We start from the raw sequence: 26,857 nt of genomic DNA on the forward strand, positions 1-26,857 counted from the left end.
ACAAGACGAAGATGATTAAGTAAAGAACGTACTCCTCTCGGCTGGGTGCTGAGGAGAGGCTTGCTTCGGGCTCTAACGCGTGAAGTCACTGCAGTGAAATCGGAAGCAGGGCCCAGGGCAGGGCAGGCGCAGCGCCTGCTGTGCCCAAACAGCATCCGTTCAACTACACAAAAGATACACCCGACAGCTGAGGTTGAAGTTGGTCGTTTATTTACGAGTCTACACATTTTGTTGGCATCTTAAACGAGGTTGAAGGTGTCGAGACAGGTGCCGTCAGCTCTGAGTGACTGAGTCACCGGAAGCAGATGCCGGTAACCGTGCAAACTAACAGAGTATGTAAAGCATGTTTTTATTTTAAAAAACCTCAGCATTAAGGGTGAATTCAACCTTCTTTGAAGCCAGTCGCTTTCCTGTTAAAAACGACAGTCGAAAGAGCAGACACTGCACTCTTCACACAGAGAAGCTATGTTTTTACAGAATTCAAACAAACCTGTTCTCTCATCAGCCAGTGAACAAAACAAAGATGCTTCGGTAAATTCTATCAAGAAAAAATATCTTTCCCCCAAAGCATACCAATAAATATTTATATTAAAACCCACATAGTTATCTTCGTTTAATCAGATACAACAGAAGAAAAATTCATTTTTACGTTAATCTTTGTAGGTAAGTGTGATTTATGTGCATATTCCAACCCCGGTCTGGTTTTGAGGAACAATGGTATGAAGGGCTGTCCTGCCGGCTGTGCACCACGGGTGTGTCACAGGCACTGAGCGTCACAGCACACGGGCACAGGCTCCCCACGGCGGGGACGCTGTCCCCATCCCCACACCGAGCTCCCTGCCCAGAGCCTCGGACCTGAGGTCTGCGTCCCTGCACCTCAACACAGGATTAGCCCAAGGCAAGCCCGTGGCTCCTGCTTCAAAATCCTCGCGTGAACGACGGTCTGGAGCTCGTCTGCAGCCACGGCAAGCGTCTCTTTAGGGAGAAGGACTACAGTCTATGTACTGAACTGTTTACCTGAGGAAACGCGGTTTTCAGTTCCAGTATTAACCATTTCAAGGTTCTAACGCAAACTGGATTTTACCACCACTTACATGTCCCCCTTTCAAGGCTCAGTGAAGTAAACTTCTTGTCTCAGAAAAAGATGGACATAGATGACTGATGGACGCTATGTAGACAGAGAGAGAGAGATGGTTAGAGGACAGGTATACATTGTACATAGATGGCTGGAGATGACAGAGTGTAGACAGATGACTGATTGAGAAATGACAGATGACAGGCAGACAGTGTCACCCCCCGGAGTCCACAGAAATGCTAAATGACACCCCCTTACGTGGAACAGCACAGAACTGCTCACTGAACACTGAGGACAGTGGCTTTTAAAGAGAGGAATGCACAGTGTAACTGGAGGTTTTCGTTTTTAACCAAAAAACCCCTATACCTTCTCTGTGAAGCCACCATGACCTGAGATAGACACGTACTCCTGGGGATCGGAGGTGTCCTGCTGAGGACACACGTGCACGGGTACCCGACTAAGGGGCCAGTCTATCAGGGAGACAGAAAGCAAGTCTGGAGACACACGAGACGCCTCAGTGACGTGCCCAAACCAGCCAGTCTCTCATTTGGGAAAACAAAACCCTGGGTGTTAAAGAAGAGAGGCACTTTCATCATTTTACATACAGTTTTAACTCTTAACGAGCGAGTTATTATTTTCCAAACAAAATTAAGTGTCAAGTTACTAAAACTGATCCATGCTTTATAGCATTCTTTAATCTGCAATCAAAAACGGAGAACAAAGTTTTAGAAGAAAATAAGATCAATATTTAAAAGTTCAGGAGAAGTAAAAATAAAACCTCAAGGTAAGAACCACTGTCACCATCTAATGGGCTCACGGGAGGCTGGAGATGAAGATGCGTTTGCAGACAGTGTGTTCACACTGATCAGATACAGCCTTCGCTTCTCCAGGATTTATTCTGCTTGCATATTTTAAAATTTAGTACAAAAGAAGAGTTAACACAATGTAACACCACCTTTGGAAGATTCATTTTACACCTGGATTGCAGGTTTCTGGCAACAGAAGAGAATTGTGCAGCTGCTACATTCTTGCGTCATAGACTACACGTATGTGCTACATGCAGAGAAAGGGATCAAGCCACGGAACAAAGAACTGCAACCGAGGACACAGGAAGACGGTTTTGTGGCAAAATGCAAATTACCACTGCGCTTCTCCCAGACAGCAGAAACCTCACGCCCTCCAGTCTCAGCAACACGTGGACGACAGGAGGACGTTTCCACATAAGGCAGTCGACGTGTGGTCCCTGTTTGTGTCCACTGAGGAATTTCCTAAGTAAGCATTTGAAGAGGAGAGTCCAAATAAAACGGCACAGGGCAGATTCTCTGCACTTTTCATCTGGGAAGGACCAAACTTGATACTCTACTAAAAAAACACCATGATACAGCAAACTCTAGGAATCTGAATGAAATGAGATACGAAGGTGCAAAATTAGGCAGATTTTGGTTTGCGAACACGCGGGAGTTGGGGCCGTCACTCCAGCTCCTCCCAGTCGTCCGTCAGGTGGCCTCTGCTCTGCCGACGGATGCTGACCAGCTTCCCCGCTGACCTGAGGCTCCAGCGAGAGCTGTTCCCGGCGCCGGCCAGGCTGGTGTATTTGGTGGAGCCCCTGGCGTCCTCCTCCCAGCCCGGCCCAGACAGACGGTCACTCATGGGGTCGCCCGAGTCGGCTGCCACGTCTTCAAGAGCAAGTTTTGGAGGCTCCCAACCTTCGATCTCGTCTGGTTTCTTAGACTGTGTATTCTGTTTCAAAACCAAATTGTCCCAAAATCCAGACTTCTTCTCCGTCTTCAAGTCTTCTTTTAATCGTAAGTTAGCTCTACAGGAGACGGAAGAGTTAAGTGTTGGTGATCAATCATCTCAGAGCCTCAAGTTGTGTTTATTTTATAAAATAAAAGGTTCTTTTTAAAAAAAGTTTTGTTTGGAAAGCTCACAATTTATGTGTAAAACTTGAAATATTAATATTAATAAGGAAAAATCAGTCACTACACATGATTAGGGAAACTTGTGAACACTGTATTTAAGGTACCACACTTGGCAAAATGCAAAGTCACTCTCAGAAGAGAAAAAAGCGGACTGTCTCAAGGCCACACGGAAGGCTGAGCTTGTCTCTGAACAAACCTGAGAAAAGAAGCCCCAGGTCCAGATTCAGAAATGGGGGGTTACTCCATTTACCATGTCCGTTTTCCACAGGTTTATTCAGAGCTGCAGCCTCAGACGTTCAGAGCTCAGAGCGCCGTGCACTCTGAGGAAAACACGGCCGACTGCGGAGGCTCAGGGCTCTGGCCGCGGTCCCCCAGCCTGGCTGCCGGGAGCATCCCCAGGACACAGGGGTAAAAACGCCGGTGTCCAGGCCCAACCCCTTCAGAGTCTCATTTAATTGGACTGAGGGGCCAGGACACAGGCGTGTTTTCAGGCCCCCCGTGAGCTGCCACCCTGACATCCAGGAGGACTGACTTAAACAGTCCCTGCAGAGAGGGCGCGTGAGGTCACGACCACGGGGTCAGAGGCAGGGGAGGGCCAGACAGTGTTGGCAGGTCATGAGTGCTGCCGAGGCACTCGGTCCTCAGAGGAGAAGCCTCTCTACAGTCAGCCTCAACCAGGAGTCACCTGCTGCTGGCAATTCCACTAGGTCGTCACTGAATTTATATTCTCATCTTTAAAAACATTTTTTTGTTGTTGTTGGCCATGCCGCACAGCTTGTGGGATCTTAGTTCCCCAACCAGGGATCAAACCCGGGCTCAAAAGCGCAGAGTCCTAACCAGTGGACCGCCAGGGAACTCCCTAAATACATTTTTTAAACTTTCAAAATATTTATAATAAACTAGCAGCACTGTCAGCTTAAATATATTCAATTTTCTAAAATCTTTTTTTTTTTAATTTATTTATTTTTGGCTGTGTTGGGTTTTTGTTGCTGTGTACAGGCTTTCTCTTGTTGTGGCACGCAGGCTTCTCATTACGGTGGCTTCTCTTGTTGCAGAGCACGGGCTCTAGGCGCGTGGGCTTCAGTAGTTGTGGCTCATGGGCTCAGTAGTTGTGGCTCTCAGGCTCTAGAGCACAGGCTCAGTAGTTGTGGCGCACGGGCTTAGTTGCTCCGCGGCATGTGGGATCTTCCCGGACCAGGGCTCGAACCCATGTCCCCTACCTTAGCAGGCAGATTCTTAACCACTGCGCCACCAGGGAAGCCCCAATTTTCTAAAAATCTTTTACAGTTTACAATCAATCTTTGCATTTTTAACTGGTTTTTTTCCTTGATTTTCTGAAACTACTACACACCTTAAGCATGGCTACAAGCTGCTTTAAGACTCATAAGTTCTATTTCCTGTTAAGTTTGAGAGCTGGTCAGAGAAGCTTTTTTTCCACTTTTCCATAATCTTTCTAAGTGCTTACTGTCAAAATCAGTAGAGCTCATTTCTGTCTCCTCACACGGGGAAGGGAGCCCTCAGCGTCCCCGCACACAGCCCTGCTCTCCGCCGCCTCTGGAACGGCCGCCGTCCAGACAGCAGCTACTCACCCTCTGGACTTGGGGGATTTACATCTTTCCAGCAGGTGCTGCTCGTCATCCTTGTTAAACAGCGAAGTCACTTCTTTCCAGCCTCGGAAACTCGCTCCCTGAACCTAATAAAAGGTTAAGAAAAGATCACATCTGACATAGTAAATAAACAGGTCACAGCCGTATTCTGCAGTAACTGCGGGGCTGACATTCAGCACAGAAGCTGGCGCCGATTTCCTTACCTGCCGTATCCGCACACCGACTTTTCCCATCAGTTGCAGGTAATCTCCGTTACCCAGTGAGGACAGTGGGTAAACCCACCCACGTTTAATAACGGACGATCAGTTGACCACACTTCAGCCAAACCAGGTCGGGATGGTGGGGCTCCTGACACGAGGTGGGGGGCTGCACCAACCTCCAGGTGGACTTTGAGAAGAAACCACACGTTTTTGTTTATTCTAAGACAAATAATTTTGTACTTTTTCATTTCTGAAATCAGGATGTAATTAACGCCTGGCATCTTAGATTCAAAGAGATACAGTAATAAGGGAGGAATGGAGAAAAGGAAGTACATCTCCAGAAGTCTCGTGTCAAGTGCCTTTACCGTGAGCCACTCTGATGTCCCTGGAGCCCAAAATCACACCAACTGCAGCTGGTTTTCTTTGAAGGGGATGGAGGAGGGCATCTCCCATAGGGCAGACCTGGCTTTAAATGCTTTGAAATGTTAAAAATGCAGCAGCACTGAAACCTGAACCAGGAGGCCGCAAGCGAGCACTGGTTTGAGACCATCCACAGAACAGGAAACAAACAGCTTGCGACCCTGCCGCGCTCGCCCCTCCAGGGCTGATTATGTCTCGCTGAGGGCTCAGATGATGGTTGGCATGTTTTTTAGCAATTAAGCATTTTTTAATTAAGGTGTCTACGTTTTTAAAGACATAATACTACTGCACATTTAACAGACTACAATCTAGCATAAACACAACTTTAATACACGCTGGGAAATCAAAAACTTGGCATTACTTGCTTTATTGCAGTGATCTGGACGGAACCCACTCTCTGCCTGTGCAGCAAGGTTGTTAAGAGAGTACATCCTACGTTGTCATCACAAGGAGAAAAACCTATTTCCTTCTTTTTCCTGTATCTACACGAGATGATGGGTGGTAACTAACCCTAGCGTGGTCATCACTTCCTGACGTACGTCAGTCACAGCATCGTACTACACGTGTGGAATTTATACAGTGAGGCGTGTCAGTTACTTCTCAATAAAACTGGGGGGGAAAAAGAGTTCTAGGGCAACCACTCTGTAGCCTACAGGAGAAACTTACTACAGATCACTGAGATGGTACTACAAATCGTTGAGATGATCTAAATGAGATGGTAAGTCTTAGATGTGGGCCCCAGAGCTTGGGGGAAACTAGAGATAAAACCACCACCAAAAGGAGCATCTAAAAACGTTTAAAATAATAAAAACCTCAACACAAACCACCTGTGCCCTTCAGTCCAGGAGGCCCACACTGCAGGAACGTGTCACCGGCTTAGGGCATTCTCCCCCTTCTCCCCTCTCCTTTGCCTCTAAACCCTCCCTTCCCAGCTTCTTCTCACCTGTAATTGGGAAACACAGATGCGCTCGCCCTCTGGGCAGGTGCAGGGATGCACGTGAGGCGAAGAGCTCTCTGGGTGTCACCCACCACCTTTCCGTGGGGAGCATAAGGGCCCATGCCAGACCCTGAGCTCTAACAAACCTCAGACCCACACCTCCCACTGGACACTGCCCACCAGGCTTGCCTCCACCTCGCTGCCCCTCGAGAAGGGCAGCCTTCTTCCCGCCTCTCCCTCCACGGGCTGGCCTTGGTGCCCCTAGTCCGGCCGGGCTCAGAACCTGTAGGTGACCCCACCCCCTCGGATGCCACATCTGTCCCCAGTGTGTGAATCCAGGCCTCTGGTTGTGGGGACTCAGGACACCTGTCCCACTGCCACACGTCACTCAAGGGCTGGCAGTACCTTCCAGGTGACGTAAGAGCGAGGCTCCACGTCCCCAACGAGCAGACGTCCCAGGTCACAGCTGCCACAGCACCCGGAAGAGATCAGAGAGACCAGGTGCGAAAACCCCTCTCTGCTGGCAGGTGACTAGTAAGTGACAAGTGATGGCACGTCTACAGACAGGGCAGTGGGGGTTCTGAGTGGTGAGCGCTCACGTACAGCGTGGGGCGAACGGCCGGCTGGCAGCCTGAGGGAGACCCACCGGGCCAGGCACATCCTACAGGAGCGTGGCCGTCACACTAGGCTTAACGATCCCAAAAGAATGTGTCAAAGCCAGACCGCTCCTTCACTGACAAACCTGCTCTGCCTGCAGTGCCCACGTTTACACCTGAACTGTACCCCGAGAGGGACATGGGGATGTCACCCACAGACATGACTGCAGCCACCCAGCAGGTCCCAGCCCAAGGGCTCTGCCCCTGATCTCAGGGAGGCTGCCCTCCACAGGCGCCACATGAAGGGTGCCCATGGACACGGAAGCGCTCCTGAGCTCAACTGGAACCGTGGGCTGTGTGGAGTGCAAGTGCCGTTCGCAGTGTGGGGTGAGGAAGTTTCCATCCTCAGAGGGCAGAGGTGACAAACTCAAATGCTTCCTGCAGTCAGAAGGGCCAGGGTAAAAAATTCTTTATAAGTGAGATGAGAGCCAGGGAGAAAGGGACGGCCCCAAAATGAAGACAAACATGATACGCTATGAAACTCTGAGCGGTACCCGAGAAGCTGTCCAAAAGAGATGAGAAAGTGAATTTCAGCTCTGAACAAGGAAGAATTACTTTTCCTTGTGCCCATAACTCAGTTGAAAAAAGTACTTCACGCCCCATGGGAGGAAAACCTATGAAATCCTAGAAAGAAAGTTACCATCCATAACTTACCAAAACTCGTTCTCTTGGAGCAATTTAGCAGGAGGGTTTTGTCACACCTCGTCTACTGCCCCACGTGAGCACAAAGCCCAACTGGGATCTCCGGGCCTCCCGCTCTGCCTGGGCAGAAGGTGAATTCACAGCACTGCCCACGGCTGAGTAAAGCTCCCAGCCTTGCCAACCAGAGTCCAACAGGCAGAGCTGATCACCCACAAAGCGAAGCCAGCAGCACCATCTGACAAGGGAACTTGGGGCGTGGGTCAGCTTGAGTCAAGACCACAAAGAGCCTTACCATCTGCTGCTCCTGGGAGGGGAAACCAATCCACGGCCCGCCCACAGCTGAGTACAGCCTTCAGCCCACCTGACCAGGGGCCCTGGGCAGAGCACACAGGAGGCGGTGCTGTCTCTCCAGCAGCCCTGCTTATGGTGGCAGCTGAGTGCAGGGCACAGCCTGAGGTTCTTCCCTTCTGCAGAGCAAAACCGGTGGCCCTGTCTAGCCAGGGAGTTCAGGCACAGTCCAGTCTGATTTGGGATCCCAAACATTGAGCCGGGCAGACCCTGAGGCCCACCCTGCTGCCCCACCAGGGCACGGAAGCTAATGCACAGCCCCCTCTACTGCTGAGGATAGCGTCCCATCCTGGCTGTTTGTGAAGCCTAACCAGAGAACCCAGGCCCCTGCAGTCCCTCTTACAGTCTCACTTGGGCAGAGAACCAAGCCAGCCAACCTGTCTGAACACTGTCAGCCAGCAGCAATCCCCCCACCCAACACAACCTCAGGGCCCAGGGCTCAGACAGTGGCCTTGCCCCAAAGTAAACACACATAGCCCCATCAGCCCAAGCACGTTAGCAGCTGACAGGTCCAGAAACCAAACTAAGCTGGTCAAGAACTGTCTCTAGCAAAGAATCTATAAGGTCTGGAAGAGGAACCCACTCACTCAAAAGCGCAGAAAACAACGTAGGGAATCAAGCATCACAACAGCAGGTAAATGTCACACCACCAAAGGGAACTAATAAAGCTCCAATAACTGACCCTAAAGAAATGTGATATCTATGAACTATCAAAGAATTCAGAATAACCCTATTAAAGAAGTTTAGTGAACCACAATAACACAAAGACAACTAAATGAAATTAGAAAAACAACACATGAACAAAACAGGAAGTTCAACAAAGAAGTAGACACCATGAAAAACAAAGAAAACCACACACCAGAAATCTTGGAACTGAAAAACACAGTCACTGAACTGAAAAATTTCAATAGAGAGCTTCAAAACTAGCCTTCACAATACAGAGAAACAATTGAAATGATCAGTGACCTGGAAGACAGCTGAAATTATCCAGTCAGAGGAGCAAAAAAAAAGAAAGAATGAAGAAAGCCAGAGGGACTTGTGGAACACAGTCAGAAACAACAATATCTACATTACCGGAATTCCAGGAGAAGATAAAGGGACAGAAAGTATATTTAAAACAATAATGGCTGAAAATGTCTCAAGCCTGGGGAGAGAAATGGATATCCAGATCCATGAAACCCAAAGGATCCCAAATAGGTTGAACCCAAATACATCTACATTGACACACACAATTAAATTGTTAAAAGTCAAAGACAAACAATTCTGAAAGCAGCAAGAGAAAAGAGACAAGTTACATACAAGGGAACCCACTACCCTCCCCCAATAAAACTATGGAGAGATTTCTAAGAGAAACTTTTCAGGCCAGGAGAGGATGGGATGATATTCAAAATATTTTTTTAATTATTAAAATTTTTACTTTATTGAATTATAATTAACATACAATATTATAAAATGTTATAAAAGAGTAAAAGAAAAAACTGTCAACCAAGATTTCTATACCAGCAAAACTGTCCTTCAGAAATAAGGAGAGATAAAGACTCTGCCAAACAAACAAAAGCTGAGGGAGCTCATCAGCAAAATATAAGGACTCTAATTAACATCATAAAGACATATGAAGAGAGTGTAAAACTCACTAATACAGGTAAATTTATAGTCAGAGTTAGAGTCTGTACTATGGTAATAATGGTGGTGCATAAATCACAACTCTAGTTTAAAAGTAGAAAAAAAGTACTAAAAATAATCATAACTACAATAATCTGTCCTTGGATATACAACGTAAAAAATACGTAAACTATAATATCAGTAACCTAAGATGTGAGGGGGAAAAGAAACAGAAGTTAAATACCACCTGCCAATGCAGGGGACACAGGTTCGATCCCTGGTCCAGGAAGATCCCACATGCCACGGAGCAACTAAACCCGTGCACCACAACTACTGCGCTCTAGAGCACATGAGCCACAACTGCTGAAGCCCGTGTGCCACAACTACTGAACGCTGCACGCTTTAGGGCCTGCATGCTACAACTACTGAAGCCCATGCGCCTAGAGCCCATGCTCCGCAACAAGAGAAGCCACTGCAATGAGAAGCCCAAGCACCACAACGAAGAGTAGTCCCCACTCGCCGCAACTAGAGAAAGCCCGCACGCAGCAACTAAGACCCAAGGCAGCCAAAAAACAAACAAAAACCACAATAAAAGAGAGCAGGATAAAAAGCAAGGAACAATGGATCTATCACATAGCCAGAAATAAATTAACAAAGTGTCTTGCCTATCAATAATTAAATATAAATGCACTAAAGTTTCCAATCAAAAGACACAAAATGACTGAATGGAATAAAAAAACAAGACCCAACAATATGCTTCCTACAAAGAGACTCACTTTAGCCTTAAAGACACACAAAGGCTGAGAGTGAATGGATGGAAAAGGATACTTCAAGACAAAATAGACTTTACAAATGGTAAAGAGAGACAAAGAAAGCCATTATATAATGATAAAGGGGTCAATCCATCAAGAAGATACAATTAATATTTATGTACCCAACATTGGAGCACATAAATGTATAAAGTAAAAACTAACAGACCTAAGGGAATTCCCTGGTGGTCCAGTGAGTGGTTAGGACTCAGCTCTTTCACTGCTAAGGGCCTGGGTTTGATCCCTGGTTGGGGAACTAAGACCCCACAAGTCATGCAGTGTGACCAAAAAAGCAAAACAAAACTAACAGAGCTAAAAAGAGAAATAAACTGCAATACAGTAATAGCTGGGGAATTTAATACCCCACTCTCAACAGTGGATATAGATCAGACAGAGAATCAATATGGAAACAGTGAGTCTGAACAACACTATAGATGAAATGAACCTAACAGACACATGCAGAACATTCTATAGCATGACAGCAAAATACACGTTCTTTCAAGCACACATGGAACGTTTTCTATGACAGACCATATGTTAGGCCACAAAACAAGTCTGAGCAAATTCAAGAAGGCTGAAAGTACGGTAAGTATCTTCTCTGACCACAACATATACCATCAGTAAAAGGAGGAAAACTGGAAACTGCATGAATACATGGAGACTAAATAAACAAGGCTCTCCTGAACAACCCACAGGTCAAAGAAGATATTAAAGGGGAAATAAAACTTATCTCGAGACAAACAAAAATGGAAACACAGCATACTAAAACTTACAGATGCAATGAAAGCAGTTCTAAGAGACACGTTTACACAGAAACAAGGAAGATCCCAAATAACATAACTCTGTGCTTCAGGGAAGTAGAAAAAAAAGAACAAACTGAGCCCAAAGTTAGTAGAATAAAGAAAATGATAAAGAGAAGAAATAAATGAAATAGAGAACAAGAAAATGATAGAAAGATTTACAAAACTGAGAATTGGTTCTTTGAAAACAAACAAAATTGGCAAACCTTTAGCTGGACTCACCAAGGAAAACAACCAAAATCAAAATTCTAAATGAAAGAAACATTATAACTGATACCATGTAAATATAAGGATCATAAGAAGCTACTACGAAATTACAACTCATATCACAGAAAAGCAAACCACCATAAGAGAATACTATGAACAGTTACATGCCAACAAACTGGACTACCAAGATGAAATGGAAAGATTCTCAGAAACATATAACCTACTGAGACTGAATAAGAAGAAATTTAAAATCTGAACAGACCATTCACTAGTAAGGAAACTGAATCAGTAATTTTAAAAAATCTCCCAATGAAGGGAAGTCCAGGACCAGATAGCTTCACTGGTGAATTTTATCAAACATTTAAAGAAGAATTAACATTAATTCTTCTCAAACTCTTCCAGAAAATCGGAGAGGAAGGAACGCTCGTAAACTCATTTTTCAAGGCCAGAATTACCCTGATACCAAAGTCAGAAAAGAACAGTGCAAGAAAAGAAAAATTATAGGCAGGCCAATTTTCCTGATGAACACAGATGCAAAAATTCTCAATACTAGCAAACCAAATTCAGCAGCACATTAAAAGGATTATTCACCATGATCAAGTGGGATTTCCCTGGGATGCAAAGATGGTTGAAACACACAAATCAAATAAGTGTGATACATCACATTAATAGAACGAAAGAAAAGAAATATCTCAGTAGATGCAGAAAAGGCACTTGACAAAATTTTCAACATTCATGATAAAAACTCAAGTATGGAAGGAACATACCTCAACATAATAAAGACTACAGATGAAAAGCCCACAGCTAACATCATACTCAATGATGAAAGGTCAAAAACTTTTCCCCTAAGATCAGGAACGAGACAAGGATGTCCACTCTCACCACTCCTATTCAACACAGTACTTACTGGAAGTCCTAGGCAGAGCGGTCAGGCCAGAGAAATAAATAGAGGGTATCAGAATTGGAAAGGAAGAAGGAAAACTGTTTCTATTTGCAGAATCCATGATTTTATATACAGAAAATCCTAATGACTCCACCAAAAAAAACCTGTTAAAACTAATCAATAAATTCAATAAAGCTGCAGGTTACAAAATTAACATTCAGGACTTCCCTCATGGCGCAGTGGTTAATAATCTGCCTGCCAATGCAGGGGACATGGCTTTGAGCCCTGGTCCGGGAAGATCCCACATGCCACGGAACAACTAAGCCCATGCACCACAACTACTGAGCCTGTGCTCTAGAGCCTGTGAGCTCTAACTACTGAGCTCTCGTGCCACAACTACCAAAGCTGCATGCCTAGAGCCCGTGCTCTGCAACAAGAGAAGCCACTGCAATGAGAAGCCCACCACTGCAGCGAAGAGTAGCCCCCGCTCACCTCAACTAGAGAATGCCTGCGCACAGCAACAAAGACCCAACGCAGCCAAAAATAGAAATAAATAAATAAATAAATTTAAAACATTAATATTCAAAAATAGGTACCATTTCTACAAGCTAACAATAAATTATGTGAAAAAGAAATAAAATGATACCATTTACAACGGCATCTAAAACGTAAAATACTTAGGAATAAATTTAACCAAGGAAGTCAAAGATCACTGAAAACTGTAAGACGTTGATGAAAGAAACTGAAAAAGATACAAATAAATGGAAAGGTATCCCATGTTCATGGGTTGGAAGAATTAATATTGTTAAAATGTCCATACTACACAAAGCCATCTCTAGATTCAGTGCAATCCCTATTGAGATTCTAATGGCATTTTTTACAGAAGTGAAAAAAACAGAAACAATCCTAAAATGTGTATGGAACCATAAAAGACCCTGAATAGCTAAAGTAATCCTGAGAAAAAAGAACAAAGCAAAAGGCATCACACTTCTTGATTTCAAGCTATACTATAAAGCTATAGTCATCAAAACAGTATGGTACTGGCATAAAAACTGACACATAGATCAATGGAACAGAACTGAGAGCCCAGAAATATACCCATGCATATACGGTCAACTAATACTTGACAAGGGAGCCAAGAATATTCAATGGAGAAAAGACAGTCTCTTCAATAAATGGTCATGGGAAAGCCACACAGCCAAATACATGCAGAAGAATGAAATCGGACCCCTATCTTACACCATTCACAGAAATTAACTTGAAATAGATTAAAGACTTAAATGTAAGACTGGAAACCATAAAACTCCTAAAAGAAAACATAAGAAAATAAAGCTCTTTGACATAGGTCTTGGCAATGATTTTTTGGGGAAATCACCACTAAAGCACAAGCAACAAAATAAAAAATAAGTGGGATGACATCAGACAAATAAGCTTCTGCACAGCAAAAGAAACCATCAACAAAGTGAAAAGACAACCTACAGAATGAGAAAAAATATTTGCAAACTATATACCTGATAATATCCAAAATATCTGAAGAACTCATACGACTCAATAACAACAACAACAACAACAAAAAGCAAACAATATGGTGTAGAAATGGGCAGAGGATCTGACTAGAAAATTTTCAAAAGAAGACATACAGGTAGCCAACAGGTACATGAAAAGGTCCTCAACATCTCAAATCATCAGGGAAATGCAAATCAGAACCATAAGGAGATATATCACCTCACACCTGTCATAATGGCCATCATCAGACAGACAAGAAGTAACAAATGCTGGAGAGGGTGTGGAGAAAAGGGAGCCCTCGTGCACTGTTGGTGGGAATGTAGACTGGTGCAGCCACTGTGGAGAACAGTGTGGAGGTTCCTCAAAAATATTAAAAATAAAAACTACCATGTGACCCAGCAGGTTCCACTTCTGGGTATTGATCTAAAGGAAACAAAAATACTAACTCAAAAAGATATATGTACCCCCATGTTCACAGCAGCACTATTTACAACAGCCAAGATATGGAAACAACTAAGTGTCCGTTGGCAGATGAATGGATAAAATGTGGCATATATACAATGGAACATTACTCAGCCATAAAAAAATAAAATCCTGCCTTTTGTGACAACATGGATGGACCTGAGGACATTACGCTATGGAAAATAAGTGAGACAGAGAAAGACAAATGCCATATGATCTCAGCTATCAATGGAATCTTGAAAAAAAAATTGATTTGTGGTTACCAAAGGAGAGTGGGTGGAATTGGGGGAAGGTGGTCAAATGGCACAAACTTCCAGTTATAAGATAAACAAGTACTGGCCATGTGCAGCGTGATGACATGGTCAGCAATGCTGTAATGTGCATTCGAAAGCTGTCAAGAGAACGCTGTTAAGAGCTCATCACAAGGAAAATAATGTTCCCTTTTTCTGTATCTATGAGACCATGGATGTTAACTAAATTTATTGTTGTCCTCAAACTAAATTTATTGTTGTCCTCATTTCGAAATATATATAAGTCGTCACTGTGCTGTACATCTGAAAGTTATTCAGCGCTGTGTGTCAGTTATATCTCCTAAAACTGGAAAAAAGCAAACTAACTAGACCTGTGAACTTCGTCTCTTTGGATCTGGAAAAAAGAGCCTTATCTGACCAAGTTAAACACTCTAAGCTGCCATCCCTCCAACTCGGTCTCACAGTTTGTAATCTTAAAATATTGAACAAAATGTCCCAAAGTTAAAGACCAAAATATAGTATCATTTGCATTTACTCTTGTTTTTCCTCAAATATAAAGCTCTAGCTTTAAGTGCTTTAATTATCCAAATGTGACAGATGCAGGTTTCTCATCTCAAATTTTTCTGGCAAAGTGTGTAACTGAGTTATTAGAAGTGTCTGGTTATACGTGCACTGTGAGAAAGCAGGAGCTACCTGCCCCCAGGCTGCCAGGGCAACTCTTGGTCCAAAAGAGGATCAAAACACAAATTTTACCCAAACAAGAAAAATTACATGAAAACTGCATGGTGATAAATGAGATGAGCCATTTCAATGATGGGGGCGAAGGAAATATTATGCCAGAATATCTCTGAAAATCAGAAACTAATGCAAGGGACGAAGAGGAAGAATACAACACAGTGCTCTGGTGGCTTCTGTGGATGCCACGTGACCTGAGGGTACTGGTCCAGTCCAGATCCCATGGCATGTGAATGCTTTAATAAAAGCAATTATTTTTTAAAGGTATTTAAGGTCAAACATCAGGAAAAAATTGTTACTCTTCCTTAGGTCAGGCATCCCAATCTTTTAGCAGGAAAACACTGCTGTCACCCCGCAGGGGTGGAGTTCAGCTTCGGTGTCATGGTCGTCTGCACCAGGTGACGTTACTGCAGTGCTGTCACCCCACAGTCATCTGCCCAGGAGTGCGTTTCCTTGTGTGGATCAAAGAGGTCAAAGCATAGGGCCGGCCGCCTGAAGCCGGAGGCCATGCGCTGTGTCAGGGCAGAGCCCAACTCCAGAGTCATGCTGTCGGCGGGCTGAGGGCCACCACTGCTCCAGGAAGGGCTCGGATCCGTGTCGCGAAGCTGCTTCGGAGTGAGAAGTACTCAGGTTGGGCAGTGTGGGGTGGCTTGGGGCCGGGCGGGAGCCTCCCCAGAGCCCCCCCTCAGCACCCCAACTCTGCCCGGGGACTCTGGAGGCAGTGGGTGCTGTGGGCATGACTCAAGCCACAAACCGGGGCCGAGGCCCTGCCCTCAGTACCCCGCACGGGAAGGGGCTCAGTCTGGTGTGTCCCAAAGGACAGCGACGGCCAAGGTTCCGATTAAAATGTAATTAAAAAAGCCTAATTTCCTAACCCTTCTAAATTTTAGAACTCACAACCACTTTATGTTTAAACACTGAATTTATTGAGAAACTGGTAATCCTGGAGGAGACTGATTTCACAGCCCAGTCCAGGCCTCTAGGTCAAGCTGTGAAACCAAATCCCAGGCCCCGTCTCCAGACTAGAGCTCTCCGGCTCCGGGAAAACTGCTAGGGGGCCCTCACAGGCTCACAGACGCACGAGGTGAAGAGGTCTGAGAGGAAGGCGGTCCCGCCGCTGCTGGCAGAGACAGAAACGGGAGGGAGGGCGTGGGAGCGGCCCCTGGTGTGAAGGGGGACCAGGGGGACCGGGGCCGGCGTGAGGCCGAGGGGGCGCCCGGCCCTCAGCCCTGCCCATCAGACACTGTGCAGCACAGGGAATGCAGCCAGCATTTTATGATGACTATACATGGAGCATAACCTTTAAAAGCTGGGTCACTGTGTTGCACACCTGTAACGCATATAATATCGTACATCACCTGTATCTCAATTTAGAAAACCCTTCAGATGACACACACACACTTCAGGCACACTCTTCAGACCTGAGGCAGGACGACACCTGCTGAGGACCTGGGGGTAACAGAGGCACCTGCGCCCTCCCCGTCCCCATCCCCGTCCCGGGTAGAGTGAGGCACGCGTGCTGGCTTGACTGTGTCCCTGTGCTTTCCCTCTGCCCAACGCAGGGACACAGCGGTTCCCCCACTAGTGCACTGAGCTTTAGGGACGGCTGGGGTGAGCCGAGGGCCCTCCGTTCCCTGCACTGAACCCGACCAGAGGCAGCCACTCCGCAGCCGGGGGCTCTGCATCCATCCGGCTGACAGTCTTAATCTGTCGGGACGGCACTCACCAAAGAACTCTACACAAACTCCTTGGACTAAGTGGAGAAACAGCTAAGGCTTCACGTGGCTTGCTCTGAAAACTACATTCTGTACAACGGTCTGCTGTGGAAATGCTCCTTGGTGGGGACATGCACTCATTCTGGAGTGTGCAATGTTACAACTGCGTTCACTGATAGTAACAAATACATGTAGTAGTTTCTAAAATATGAAAAATGTTCCTGATCAACCACCAATTAAACTTTGGTTACTTGGTTTGTTTGGTCACTTGCTCAACTATGTTTAAATCTTTTAAATACCCTAATCATTTGACAGTCAACTAAATTATTCATGCTAATGGAAGAAAAGAGAGAGGTTCGTGATTCAAAGCAAAGTGCATCTTTGTACCGAAAGCATGAGCAGGAAAATACACTGCAGAGTCCCGAGGAGGGTGACCCGAACGCCTGTCTGCTGAGGCCTCCTTAGGCAGACACGGTGCATCCACACCTGGGGGCAGAAGGGGCCGCAGGACTAACACCAACCCCCCAGCAGGACGCCAGCGGTGCTACCAGCTGCCCGTACAGATCTGGGGACACACACACTCTGTGTACTTAGGACATCTGGGCGTGCATGTGTGTACTGACATGTCCTTCTGTGTTTATGTGTATTACATGCAGACAGGATCTCTGGAGGGAAGAGCAAAAACTGTGAACTGGAGAACTGGGTGGCAGGTAGACATGAGACGCAACGTGTCCCCTTTAGTACAGCTACAGTTGCAGACCGTGTGTCCTAGTCGGAGAGCGCAGGGAACAGGGCATCCCTGAAGGGCTGGCTGGCGGGGGCCAAGGCAGGAGGAGGCCCCAGGAAACTAAAGGGCAGACGGTGGACAGAAAGGGTGTGAGGTGTTACCGAGCAGATACTGAGTCTTCTGGGAGGAGGAGACCTCAGTGCGACAGGGCAAGTCGCCAGATAGAAACTGACGCAGGGCAGAGCTCAGCCAGAGTCAGGGTGCTACGCAGCTAAGATGGGTTTCATGAGGAAAAGCAAGAGCACGGCTGAGGGTTTTCCAGAATCAAAGACAGACACGCAGTGGCCACGGCAGCAGCCCCCAGTTAGAACAGAGCTCCCTGCTGGGGGGACCACGCCTCCCAGACGCCGCGGATAGGAACATGTGCAGCAGTGCATTCTCAGGTGTCGGAAAACGTCTGATCCGCAACAGAGGCCACTGAGGGCATGTGGGATTCTGCCCCGTAGGGGACAGGTCAAATAAAACACATCTCAACCCCGTGCCCGTGGGAAACGTCTCCCTAATGCTGCAGAAAAGGCTGCTCTGAAAAGTGCTTCCCTCTGAAACCCAGAAGCAAAGAGCAAACAGTTTATACACACAGGGGCCAGTCTCTACAGAGGCCGCTTTCTACAGAATCTCTCTGCAACGTACGATAAGCACTGAGCTTGGTAACCTGCAGGCAGGTATCTTGAGAGAGAGCTTCAACATTAAAAGGGGTAACTTCTGAGACCAGAACTCACGGTGGGGAGCGGAGAAATGAGTACTGCTTCTTTTATTTAATTATAAACTTTACAGTTCTTTCTGAATTTGAAAAACAAAAAAACAAGCTATTTTTCTAGGAAAGATTGCAAAAGTTTTTGGATTTTTAATGATAAAAATCCAAAGTCCTCAATATAAAGAGTTTTATAAAACAATAAAAAAAAAAAATCAAAACAACCTAGTAGGAAAATGGGCAAAACGAAAGAAAACAGGATCTTCTCTGACTAGGGAAGGCCGAGTGTATGGGAGAAGCTTGGTCATGTGACCAGGTCTTCAGCTCAGGAGACACAGGACCTGGTCAGGCGAGCCTTCTGTTCTACAGCCAGAGAGAAGGGGAGGACTCGTGGCCTGAAAGGACTCGGATCTTCTGTCATTAAACAGCTCCCAGCAGCTCTGTGGCCCCCGCCGTCGGCAGCCCTCGGCCTTTCCTGACACCCGAGACGCTGTCTTCTGCATAACATGCCCTTCTTTTCCTTCGGTTTTCTTTCGCTCATTTAGCCTTGGGGTGCAGCTATGAAGTGTTATTAAAAGTCCTGAAGCTAGAAACAAGTCCCCAAATGAGGTACAAATTGAGATCTCTTCAGGAGGCACAGGACCGTGGACGCTGTCCCCACAGAGGTGGCCCGGGTCTCTGCACCTGCCCTGGATCTGCACACACTTGGCCACCACCTTATTATCACCCAAAGCGTCTCAGGAGGAGAAGCTCAGCACTCGGCCCTCCTGCAAACACTACCCGTTCACACTCCCGGTTCACTGACTTCTTTGTGCTCTACTATCTCAGGAAGTGAACACAGAGATCTTGGAATGTTTAAATTCTAACACACCAAAAACTATTCAAACACAGACAATGGTTAAGACAAAAGAACTCTGCTCTTGGCTTTTGCACGTTTCGGAACCAAACGTAATAAATTCATTCAGAGCTTTTAAGCTGCATCTTTAATCATTTCCCATTCTGAAAAACTTCTACCTTATGTCCTTTTTAAAAGAGCTATTTGAAAACTAACTGGCTAATTGTATGTTATAGTGGTAATTACTTATTTAGAGCACGATTTAGAGAGTGGGGAAAAGGGAATTTTTCCTTGCCACACCAAATTTTTTAACAAAGTATTTACCCAAAATAAAAATTAACCTTAAATGATGACTTAAATACTCAATTTATGTAACCAATATAAATTATAACCTTCATATAATCTTGTAGGCCTGATGAAAACAAACTTTAATTAATACATGTGGAGTACTTATGTAACTGGAAAATCAAAACCCATACACACTGCCCACTACAACCTTCCTTGGTACAAACTGTGCAACAGGTTTGCCAAGTGCTGAAAACAACTAATCCAGTAGGAGCGTTAACTGTTCCATACAAATCCACGCACCCCAGGCGCTAAGTGCTAATCGGCTTTAATAACAGGCTCATTATGCAGGCCCTCTGGTTAAGACTCCGGGGCCGAAGGGCCTTCAGGAGGGAGAAATGCTGTTTGTCAGCACATGGAAGGCCATGGTCTAAATGTATTTTTCCCCCCAAAATTCACATGTTGGAATCCTAAACCCTGACATGATAGTATTAGGAGGGGGGTCTTTGGGAGGTGACCAGGTCCTGAGGGTGGAGCCCTCGTGATGGGATTAGTGCCCTTAGAAAAGAGACCCCGAGAGCTTCCTCAGCCCTTCCTCCACAGCAAGAAGCCTACAGCCAGGAAGGCGTCCTCACCAGAGCTGCGAGAAACGAATGTCTGTTGTTTAAGCCACCCAGTCTGTGGTGTTCAATTACAGCAGTCCGATCACACTAAGACAAAGACGCTTAAAAGAAACTGGAAGAAGCAATCCCAGTGAAGAAACATAATCCATCACTTTGCCAACCAAGATCCAAAATACGCGGATTTTTTTTGCTAGAAATATTTCAGACGGATGAACTTAACCTGTTGCCAGAAGCCAAAGGAAAATTCCATCTACTCCCACCCACTTCCAACAACCTTTGAATATCCTCTTCAATCACAGCAATGGGAATAAAAAAGCTGCCAAATCCAGTATCATCAGATAACCAATACGTCAACGAGGCTTAGGTTGAGAAAAAATAAAAATGATTATTCACAAACCCCAGCTTTCTGCATAGCAGCACAGAAATCATGCAAGGAAGTGTGCACACCCTCCAGTGAAGAGGCCTGGAAGGAGGAGGCCTCGCCAGGGAGCAGCGGTGCCAGGACAGCTAGAAACCTGAAACCAGGCCCCAAGTGGGGATGCTGCCCTCCTGCCCCTCTGCAGCTGGCCTTCCTGCCAGCCCCCCTCCCCCTGCCCACGGTCCCAGGAGGAGGGGCAGGCTCCAATGCACGTGGTCTCAGCTCCAGGTCTCCTCGGCCCAGAGGGTAGCCGTTCCCACGCTTCACCCTCGTGTGGCGAGGCCGCTGCCCCACCTTCACATGCGGGCACCAGGCTATTTGCACTTCCCTCCAGCCCCTGATAGCACCACCACCACCGCTGTCCCGGCCCTTCCTGCTCTGCCGCCGTGGGCCTCTGTCCTAGGAAAGGCGAGCTTGGCCACCTCCTCGAGACCGTTCAGCTCTCACCGCCAGAGAGGGGTGCCAGTGAGCCACCAGCAGCGGGCAGAGCAGGAAGGGAAGGCTGATGGGGGGCCCGGTTCCCCTCTTCCTCCCAGGCTCCCGTGCAGGTTACATGCGTGGTTTCCAGGGCAGAAGTGACAGAACAGCCCATAATCCTACCAGAAATTTAGATTCAGTTCTCCACTCCCACAGCGGGATGAGAAGCTAATCGTCGTTAACTGTATAACAATCACATAATCATCAGCTATTCTAAAATTTTAGGTATTTACAATCATACTACTAAAACTAGTAGTAAGAACCTAACTTGTTCTAAGTATCAAAACAGAGCAATTACAAATTGCATAAAGATGCCAATAAACACATGTAAAAATCAGACCAAAGGTAGCTAGTGTTTATAAGTCACGGCAGTATTCTAAGTTACTACTGCAAAAATAAACTTAAAGGTAGACACGTATATGTAAGAGCCAGAGATAAGAATCAATAGATAAAAGAAAAAAACTCTCATCTTAACTCAATCCCTCATTCCTTTTGAAAATTACTTGAGACACACAACTCACTAAATGGCACTGATCCTAAACACTGATTTTAAACAGTGGCTCCTGAACTGATGGTAAACGACGGGTGCAGCCTCGGAGCAGAGCTGCGCCCGCGATCACCACGTTGCTGTAGCGTGGCGGCTGCTGTGTCCTCTCTACACAGGCCTGGAGAACGCCAGAAACAGCAAAGGTAACACAGGACTTTTACCTCGCGCACTCCCACCCTCCATTCACTTCTGTACCACATACTTCCTATTAGAAGGAAGAGGAGGTGGAGGATTTGACTTCCGCCAAGAAATGAGCAAAACGAGAAATGGAGACAGCACCGGGGGTGGGTGGGTCATGCTGACCCTGCCCCTGCACAACGCGACACCTACTTAAGTGGGGTTTTAAAAATTAAAGCAAGTATCACCCTCCACCACGATGGCCTGAAGAGACCAGGACCCACTCCCCAGTGAAACTACTGAAATGTGTAAACAAACAGAACCACAACCATTAAAAGCCTCTGGAAATGCTCCTTAGGGTGAAGAGTAAACGAAGAAATATCTACTCAAGAAAATCGACGAATATTTGAAAATCCAGAAATTAAGAAAATGTACAAAAGGCAAGCAGGCATCGGTGGCATTTGAACCTGACCACGGCCCCTGGGCCCCCCAGCTGCAGCCGGCAGCACTGAGCCTGCTCTCCCCCAGGCCCCAGGCAGGGTTCAGGGCTCCTGCATTTCTCATCCCGAGGCGCCCGAGGAGTGGGCCCCGGAGGTGAGGCCTCCCTCCTTCCATCCAGCCCCCACTCCACAGACAGAGGCTCACCCTGGGTACGGAACACTGGAAACCCTGGACCCTGGCCTCCTGGTCCAGCTCACGCAGTGGCAGCTACTACACACCAGGAGACCCCAGGCTGCTCCCCACCCCCACTAGCGCTCAGCTCCTAGAGTGGGGTGCCACTCAGAGAGAAGCTTGTTGTGGTCTCCACCCCAGCTCCAGAGCCCTGGCTCAGAGACCCTGCCAGAGGAAAGCAGGACACGAGATGCTGTGAGCCAGCAAGAGCTTTGGAGCCATGGAAGGACTCCTCCCAAAGGCACCGACTTCATTTGTGACACAGCACAGGGGAGGGTGCTCTCAAGAGCAGGGGGTGGTGGAGAAAGGTAATCAAGAGAAGACTTGAGGTACAGCTAAGCTGAGCAGCGAGCTTGCAGGAGAGAAGCGGGGAGGAGAAGCCAGAAGGGGCCCCTTGAGGTCAGAGCGATGATCAACAGGGGCCTCAGAAATGCTTCCCTCAAAGGAGCCAGTCAGAGTGCATGCATCTGCAGAGCAATTTATGCCCCCGAGTATTACTGGAAATAACAGAGTAGCCAGCTGGCAGTCAGTGGAGTTTAACAGCTGGATGCTGTCAGGGCAAGAGGAAGGAAGGCCTGCCAAACCCACCGCAGCCCAGGCGATGTGGGTGCACCCAGAGAAGGGCTTCCCTGAGGGGCAACGCCCAACACTCAACATTGGGGGGCATGGGGCAGACCTCACTAAGATAATCCAGCGGGACACGAAACAAGGAGGCGACAAGTAAGTAAGTTACAAAGTAAGCAACAGGAATAGGGGGGTAGTGCCCAGATTTACTTACATACAGAACAAACGATCCTAAAATCTGCATGGAACCACAAAAGATCCCAAACAGCCAAAACAATCTTGAGAAGAAGAACAAAGCTGAAGGCAACATGCTCCCTGATTTCAGAGTATGTTATAAAGCTACAGTAATTAAAACAGCGTGTTACTGACATAAAAACAGACACATGGGTCAATGGAACAGAATAGAGAAGCCGGAAATAAATCCATGCATGCATGATCAGTTAATTTACAACAAAAGAGCCAAGAATATACAATGGGGATAGGACAGTCTCTTCCATAAATGGTGTTAGGAAAACTGGACAGCATATACGTGCAAAAGAATGAAACTGGACCACTACCTTACACCGTACACAAAAGTTAACTAAAAATGGATTAAAGACTTGAGTGTGAGACTGGAAACCATAGAAGAAAACACAGCTGGGTAAGCACTTGACATCAGTCTTAGTGATGACTTATTGGATTTTCTACCAAAAGCACAGACAACAAAAGCAAAAATAAACAAGCCAGACTAAATCAAACAAAAAAGCTTCTGCATAGCAAAGGAAACCATCAACAAAACAAAAAGGTAATCTACTGAATGGGTAAAAATATTCACAAATCATATATCTGATAAAGGGCTAATATCCAAAATACATAAAAAACTCATACAACTCAATAGAAAAAAACAATCCAATTAAAAAATGGGCAGAGGATCTCAACACTTTTTCAAAGAAGACATACAGATGGCCAACAGGTATGTGAAAAGATACTCAATATCACTAATCATCAGGGAAATGCAAATTAAAACCACAGTAAGATATCACCTCACACCTATGAGAATGGCTATTACCAAAAGACAAAAAATATCAGTAACAAGTGTTGCATGGTCGGTGGGAATGTAAATTGGTGCAGCCACTATGGAAAACAGTATAGAGAGTCCACAAAAAAAAATTAAATAGAACTACCATATGATCCAGCAATTCTACTTCTGTGAAAACACTAACTCAAAAAGATATATGTACCCCATGTCCAGTACAGCACTATTCACAATAGCTAAGACATAGAAACAACCTACACACACACACACACACACACACACACACACACACACACACAATGGACTATTATTCAGCCATAAAAAAGAATGAAATCTTGCCGTTTGCAACAACATGGATGGACCTTAGGGACATTATGTTCAGTGAAGTAAGTCAGACAGAGAAAGACAAATACTGTATGATCTCACTTATATTTGGAATCAAGAACAAAACAAAGCAAAACAAAAAAGAACCCAGTTCAGAGAGACAGAGACAGAGACAGATTGGTGGCTGCCCAAGGCAGAGGAGGGATGGAGGGAGTGGGTGAACAGGGTCAGAGGTACAAACTCACAGTTATAATAAGTTGTGCAGGTGTGATGTCCAGCATGGTGACCATAGCTAATAACACTGTGCTGTACTTCTGAAAGCTGCCAAGAGAGTAGATCTTAAAGTTCTCATCACAAGAGAAAAAATTTTAACTATGTGTGGTGATGGGTATTAACTAGACTTACTGTGCTGATCATCTGCAGTACACATATCAAATCATTATGCTGTACACCTGAAACTAATATAATGTTGTATCTTAGTTATACCTCAATTTTTAAAAATTTAAATAAAATAAAATGTCCATTTTCTAATGAAAAATTCTGAAGCAGCCAAAAAAGGGGGAAAGTATGACCCATAGACCCCTCCCCCCCAAAAACGTGGGCAATACAAACTGACTGTGAGAGCAAACCAGATGTTTGACTCAACAGAAAAACACTAGAAAATAGCCATCATAAACATGTTCACAGGATGAAAGGAAACACGATTAAAGAAGTAAATGAAGGCATGCTGGCACTGCTGCACCAAGGAGAAAACAGGAGTAAAGAGGCAGAAATGACCAAAAAGAATCAAGTGGAATTCTGAAGTTGGAAAGTACAATAAATAAAATTAAAAATGCACTACAGGGGCTCAACAGTAGGTCTTAATTTGGAGAATAAAGAATTATTGAACTTGAAGCCAAAAACCAGAGAGAAAAAAAGATGAAAAAAAAATGAAGAACCTCAGAGAAATGTGTGATACCATTAAGCACATCAACATATGCAAAATGGAGTACGAGAAGAAGAGAGAAATTAGCAACAACAACGAAAAAAATTCAAAGAAATAACAGAACATTTCCTAAATTCATTGAAAAACAAAAATCCATACATTCAGGAAGCTCTAGAAACTCCAAGTAGGATGAACACAGAGACCCACAAACACATACATCATAGTTAAACAAAGTCAGAGTCAACATCAGTTGTTTTACTGTAATACAATTCTGAGGCTAACTACCTGGAGTTAGTCTCAGACTCAACAAGTTCAAGGCTCAGTCCTCCTCAAGACTGTCTTTACTGAAGACACCAGCCTCATTTCAGTGGCCCCAAGCAATCAAATAGGTATAAATTCAGAGGCTGGGGGGAATGCAGAGCTTCCCTGCCCTCTGCCTGTGGATTCAGAGCCAGCTTCTCTCTCTCTCTCTCTCTCTCAAACACAAACACACACACACACACACACACACACACACACACACACACACACACCCCAATGTGTTTACCAACCATGAAGCTCCACTAAGTCTTTACTGGAATTTCATTCTGTTGGCATGATTCATTGATTAAATCATTGACCATGTGATAGAACTCAGTCTCTAGCCCTCTCCATTCCCTGGGGGTGACATGGCTGAAAATCCCAAACCTCTATTCCTACGCCTGGTCTTTCTGGTAACCAAGCCCCATCCTGATGCTGTGGAGGGGCACACTGTGAGTTCATGTCTTAGCGTAACAATGACTCCTGATCCTCAGGAATCCCAAGGGTTTGGAACCCCTGTGCTAGGAATGGGGGGGTGGGGATGGGAAAGACGAGACATTTTCTTTATTACACCACACGAAGACAAGGAGGAAGTCTTGAAAACTAGAAGGGAAAAACAACCAGTCACTTACCAAGGGACCTCCCCACCCAAGTAAGATTAGGAGCTGACTCTCAGAAGAAACAATGAAGGCCAGAGGCAGTGGAATAACATACTCAAAGTACTCCATGAAAAAACTGACAAACACAAATCCTGTATCCAACAAGCTGTCTCTCATAAATGAAGATGAAATAAAGACTTCCCCAGATAAGCAAACCTGAAAGAATTGCAGACGTGTCTTACAAGAAACACTAAAGGAAGGTCTTCGGACTAAAAGTAACTCCAAATGGTAATTCAAATCCACATGAAAAAACAAAGAGTACTGGTAAAAGTAATTATGTAATTATAAAACACAGTATAAATGCTTATTTTTTTACTTCTTATAACTAACTTAAAAAGTGTATACAATAACATGTATCTAATGTAATGTTGGGCTTATGTAACGCAAGTGTAATACATTTGCCAATAATAGCATAAAAAAGGCAGGTGCAGGTAAAACTGTATGGGACTGTGAAGATGACTACAGACGGTAAAGTAATAAGATATTAAGATGTTACATTAGAAAGTATACACTTAACACAAAAGAAAGTAGTAACGGAGGAACAGCGGAACAAAAAAGACATGAAGAAAACAAAAAATGGCAGATGTAAATTCAACTAAGCAATAATACTATTAAATGTAAACTGATTAAACAATCCAATCAAAGGCAGAGATTGTCATACTGGATTTTAAAAAGTGATGCAACTAAATGCTGCCTACATGAGACATACTTTAGATTCAAAGATAAAAACAGACAAAGTAAAAGGAAGGGAAAAGATAAATCATGCAAACAGCAACCACAAAAAAAGCTGGAGTGGCTATATTAATGAATAAGATAAACATTAAAAATTTTAAAGTTAATA

At 45.3% G+C, this 26,857-nt stretch overlaps 1 protein-coding gene across 3 annotated transcripts in view; it reads right to left on the reverse strand.

Annotated features, from left to right (window-relative positions):
• Window positions 1-449: 449 nt before the first annotated feature.
• The window catches only part of TDRP (testis development related protein), a 54,028-nt gene continuing 27,620 nt past the window's right edge, over window positions 450-26,857 (reverse strand). For 2 of the 3 annotated variants that reach the window (XM_057537454.1, XM_057537455.1), the window contains exons 3-4: window positions 4,587-4,690; window positions 450-2,891 (exon numbers count right to left, since the gene is read on the reverse strand). In XM_057537454.1, coding sequence (XP_057393437.1) covers window positions 2,546-2,891; window positions 4,587-4,690 — 450 coding nt within the window. In that variant the 3' untranslated portion in view covers window positions 450-2,545. Of the gene's footprint in view, window positions 2,892-4,586; window positions 4,691-4,807; window positions 4,992-26,857 lie in introns of all 3 variants that reach the window. The other variant, XM_057537456.1, reaches the window with a different exon arrangement.

This window comes from Balaenoptera acutorostrata, chromosome 21 (assembly GCF_949987535.1).
Source record: "Balaenoptera acutorostrata chromosome 21, mBalAcu1.1, whole genome shotgun sequence".
In the NCBI taxonomy this organism is placed as follows: Eukaryota; Metazoa; Chordata; class Mammalia; order Artiodactyla; family Balaenopteridae; genus Balaenoptera; species Balaenoptera acutorostrata.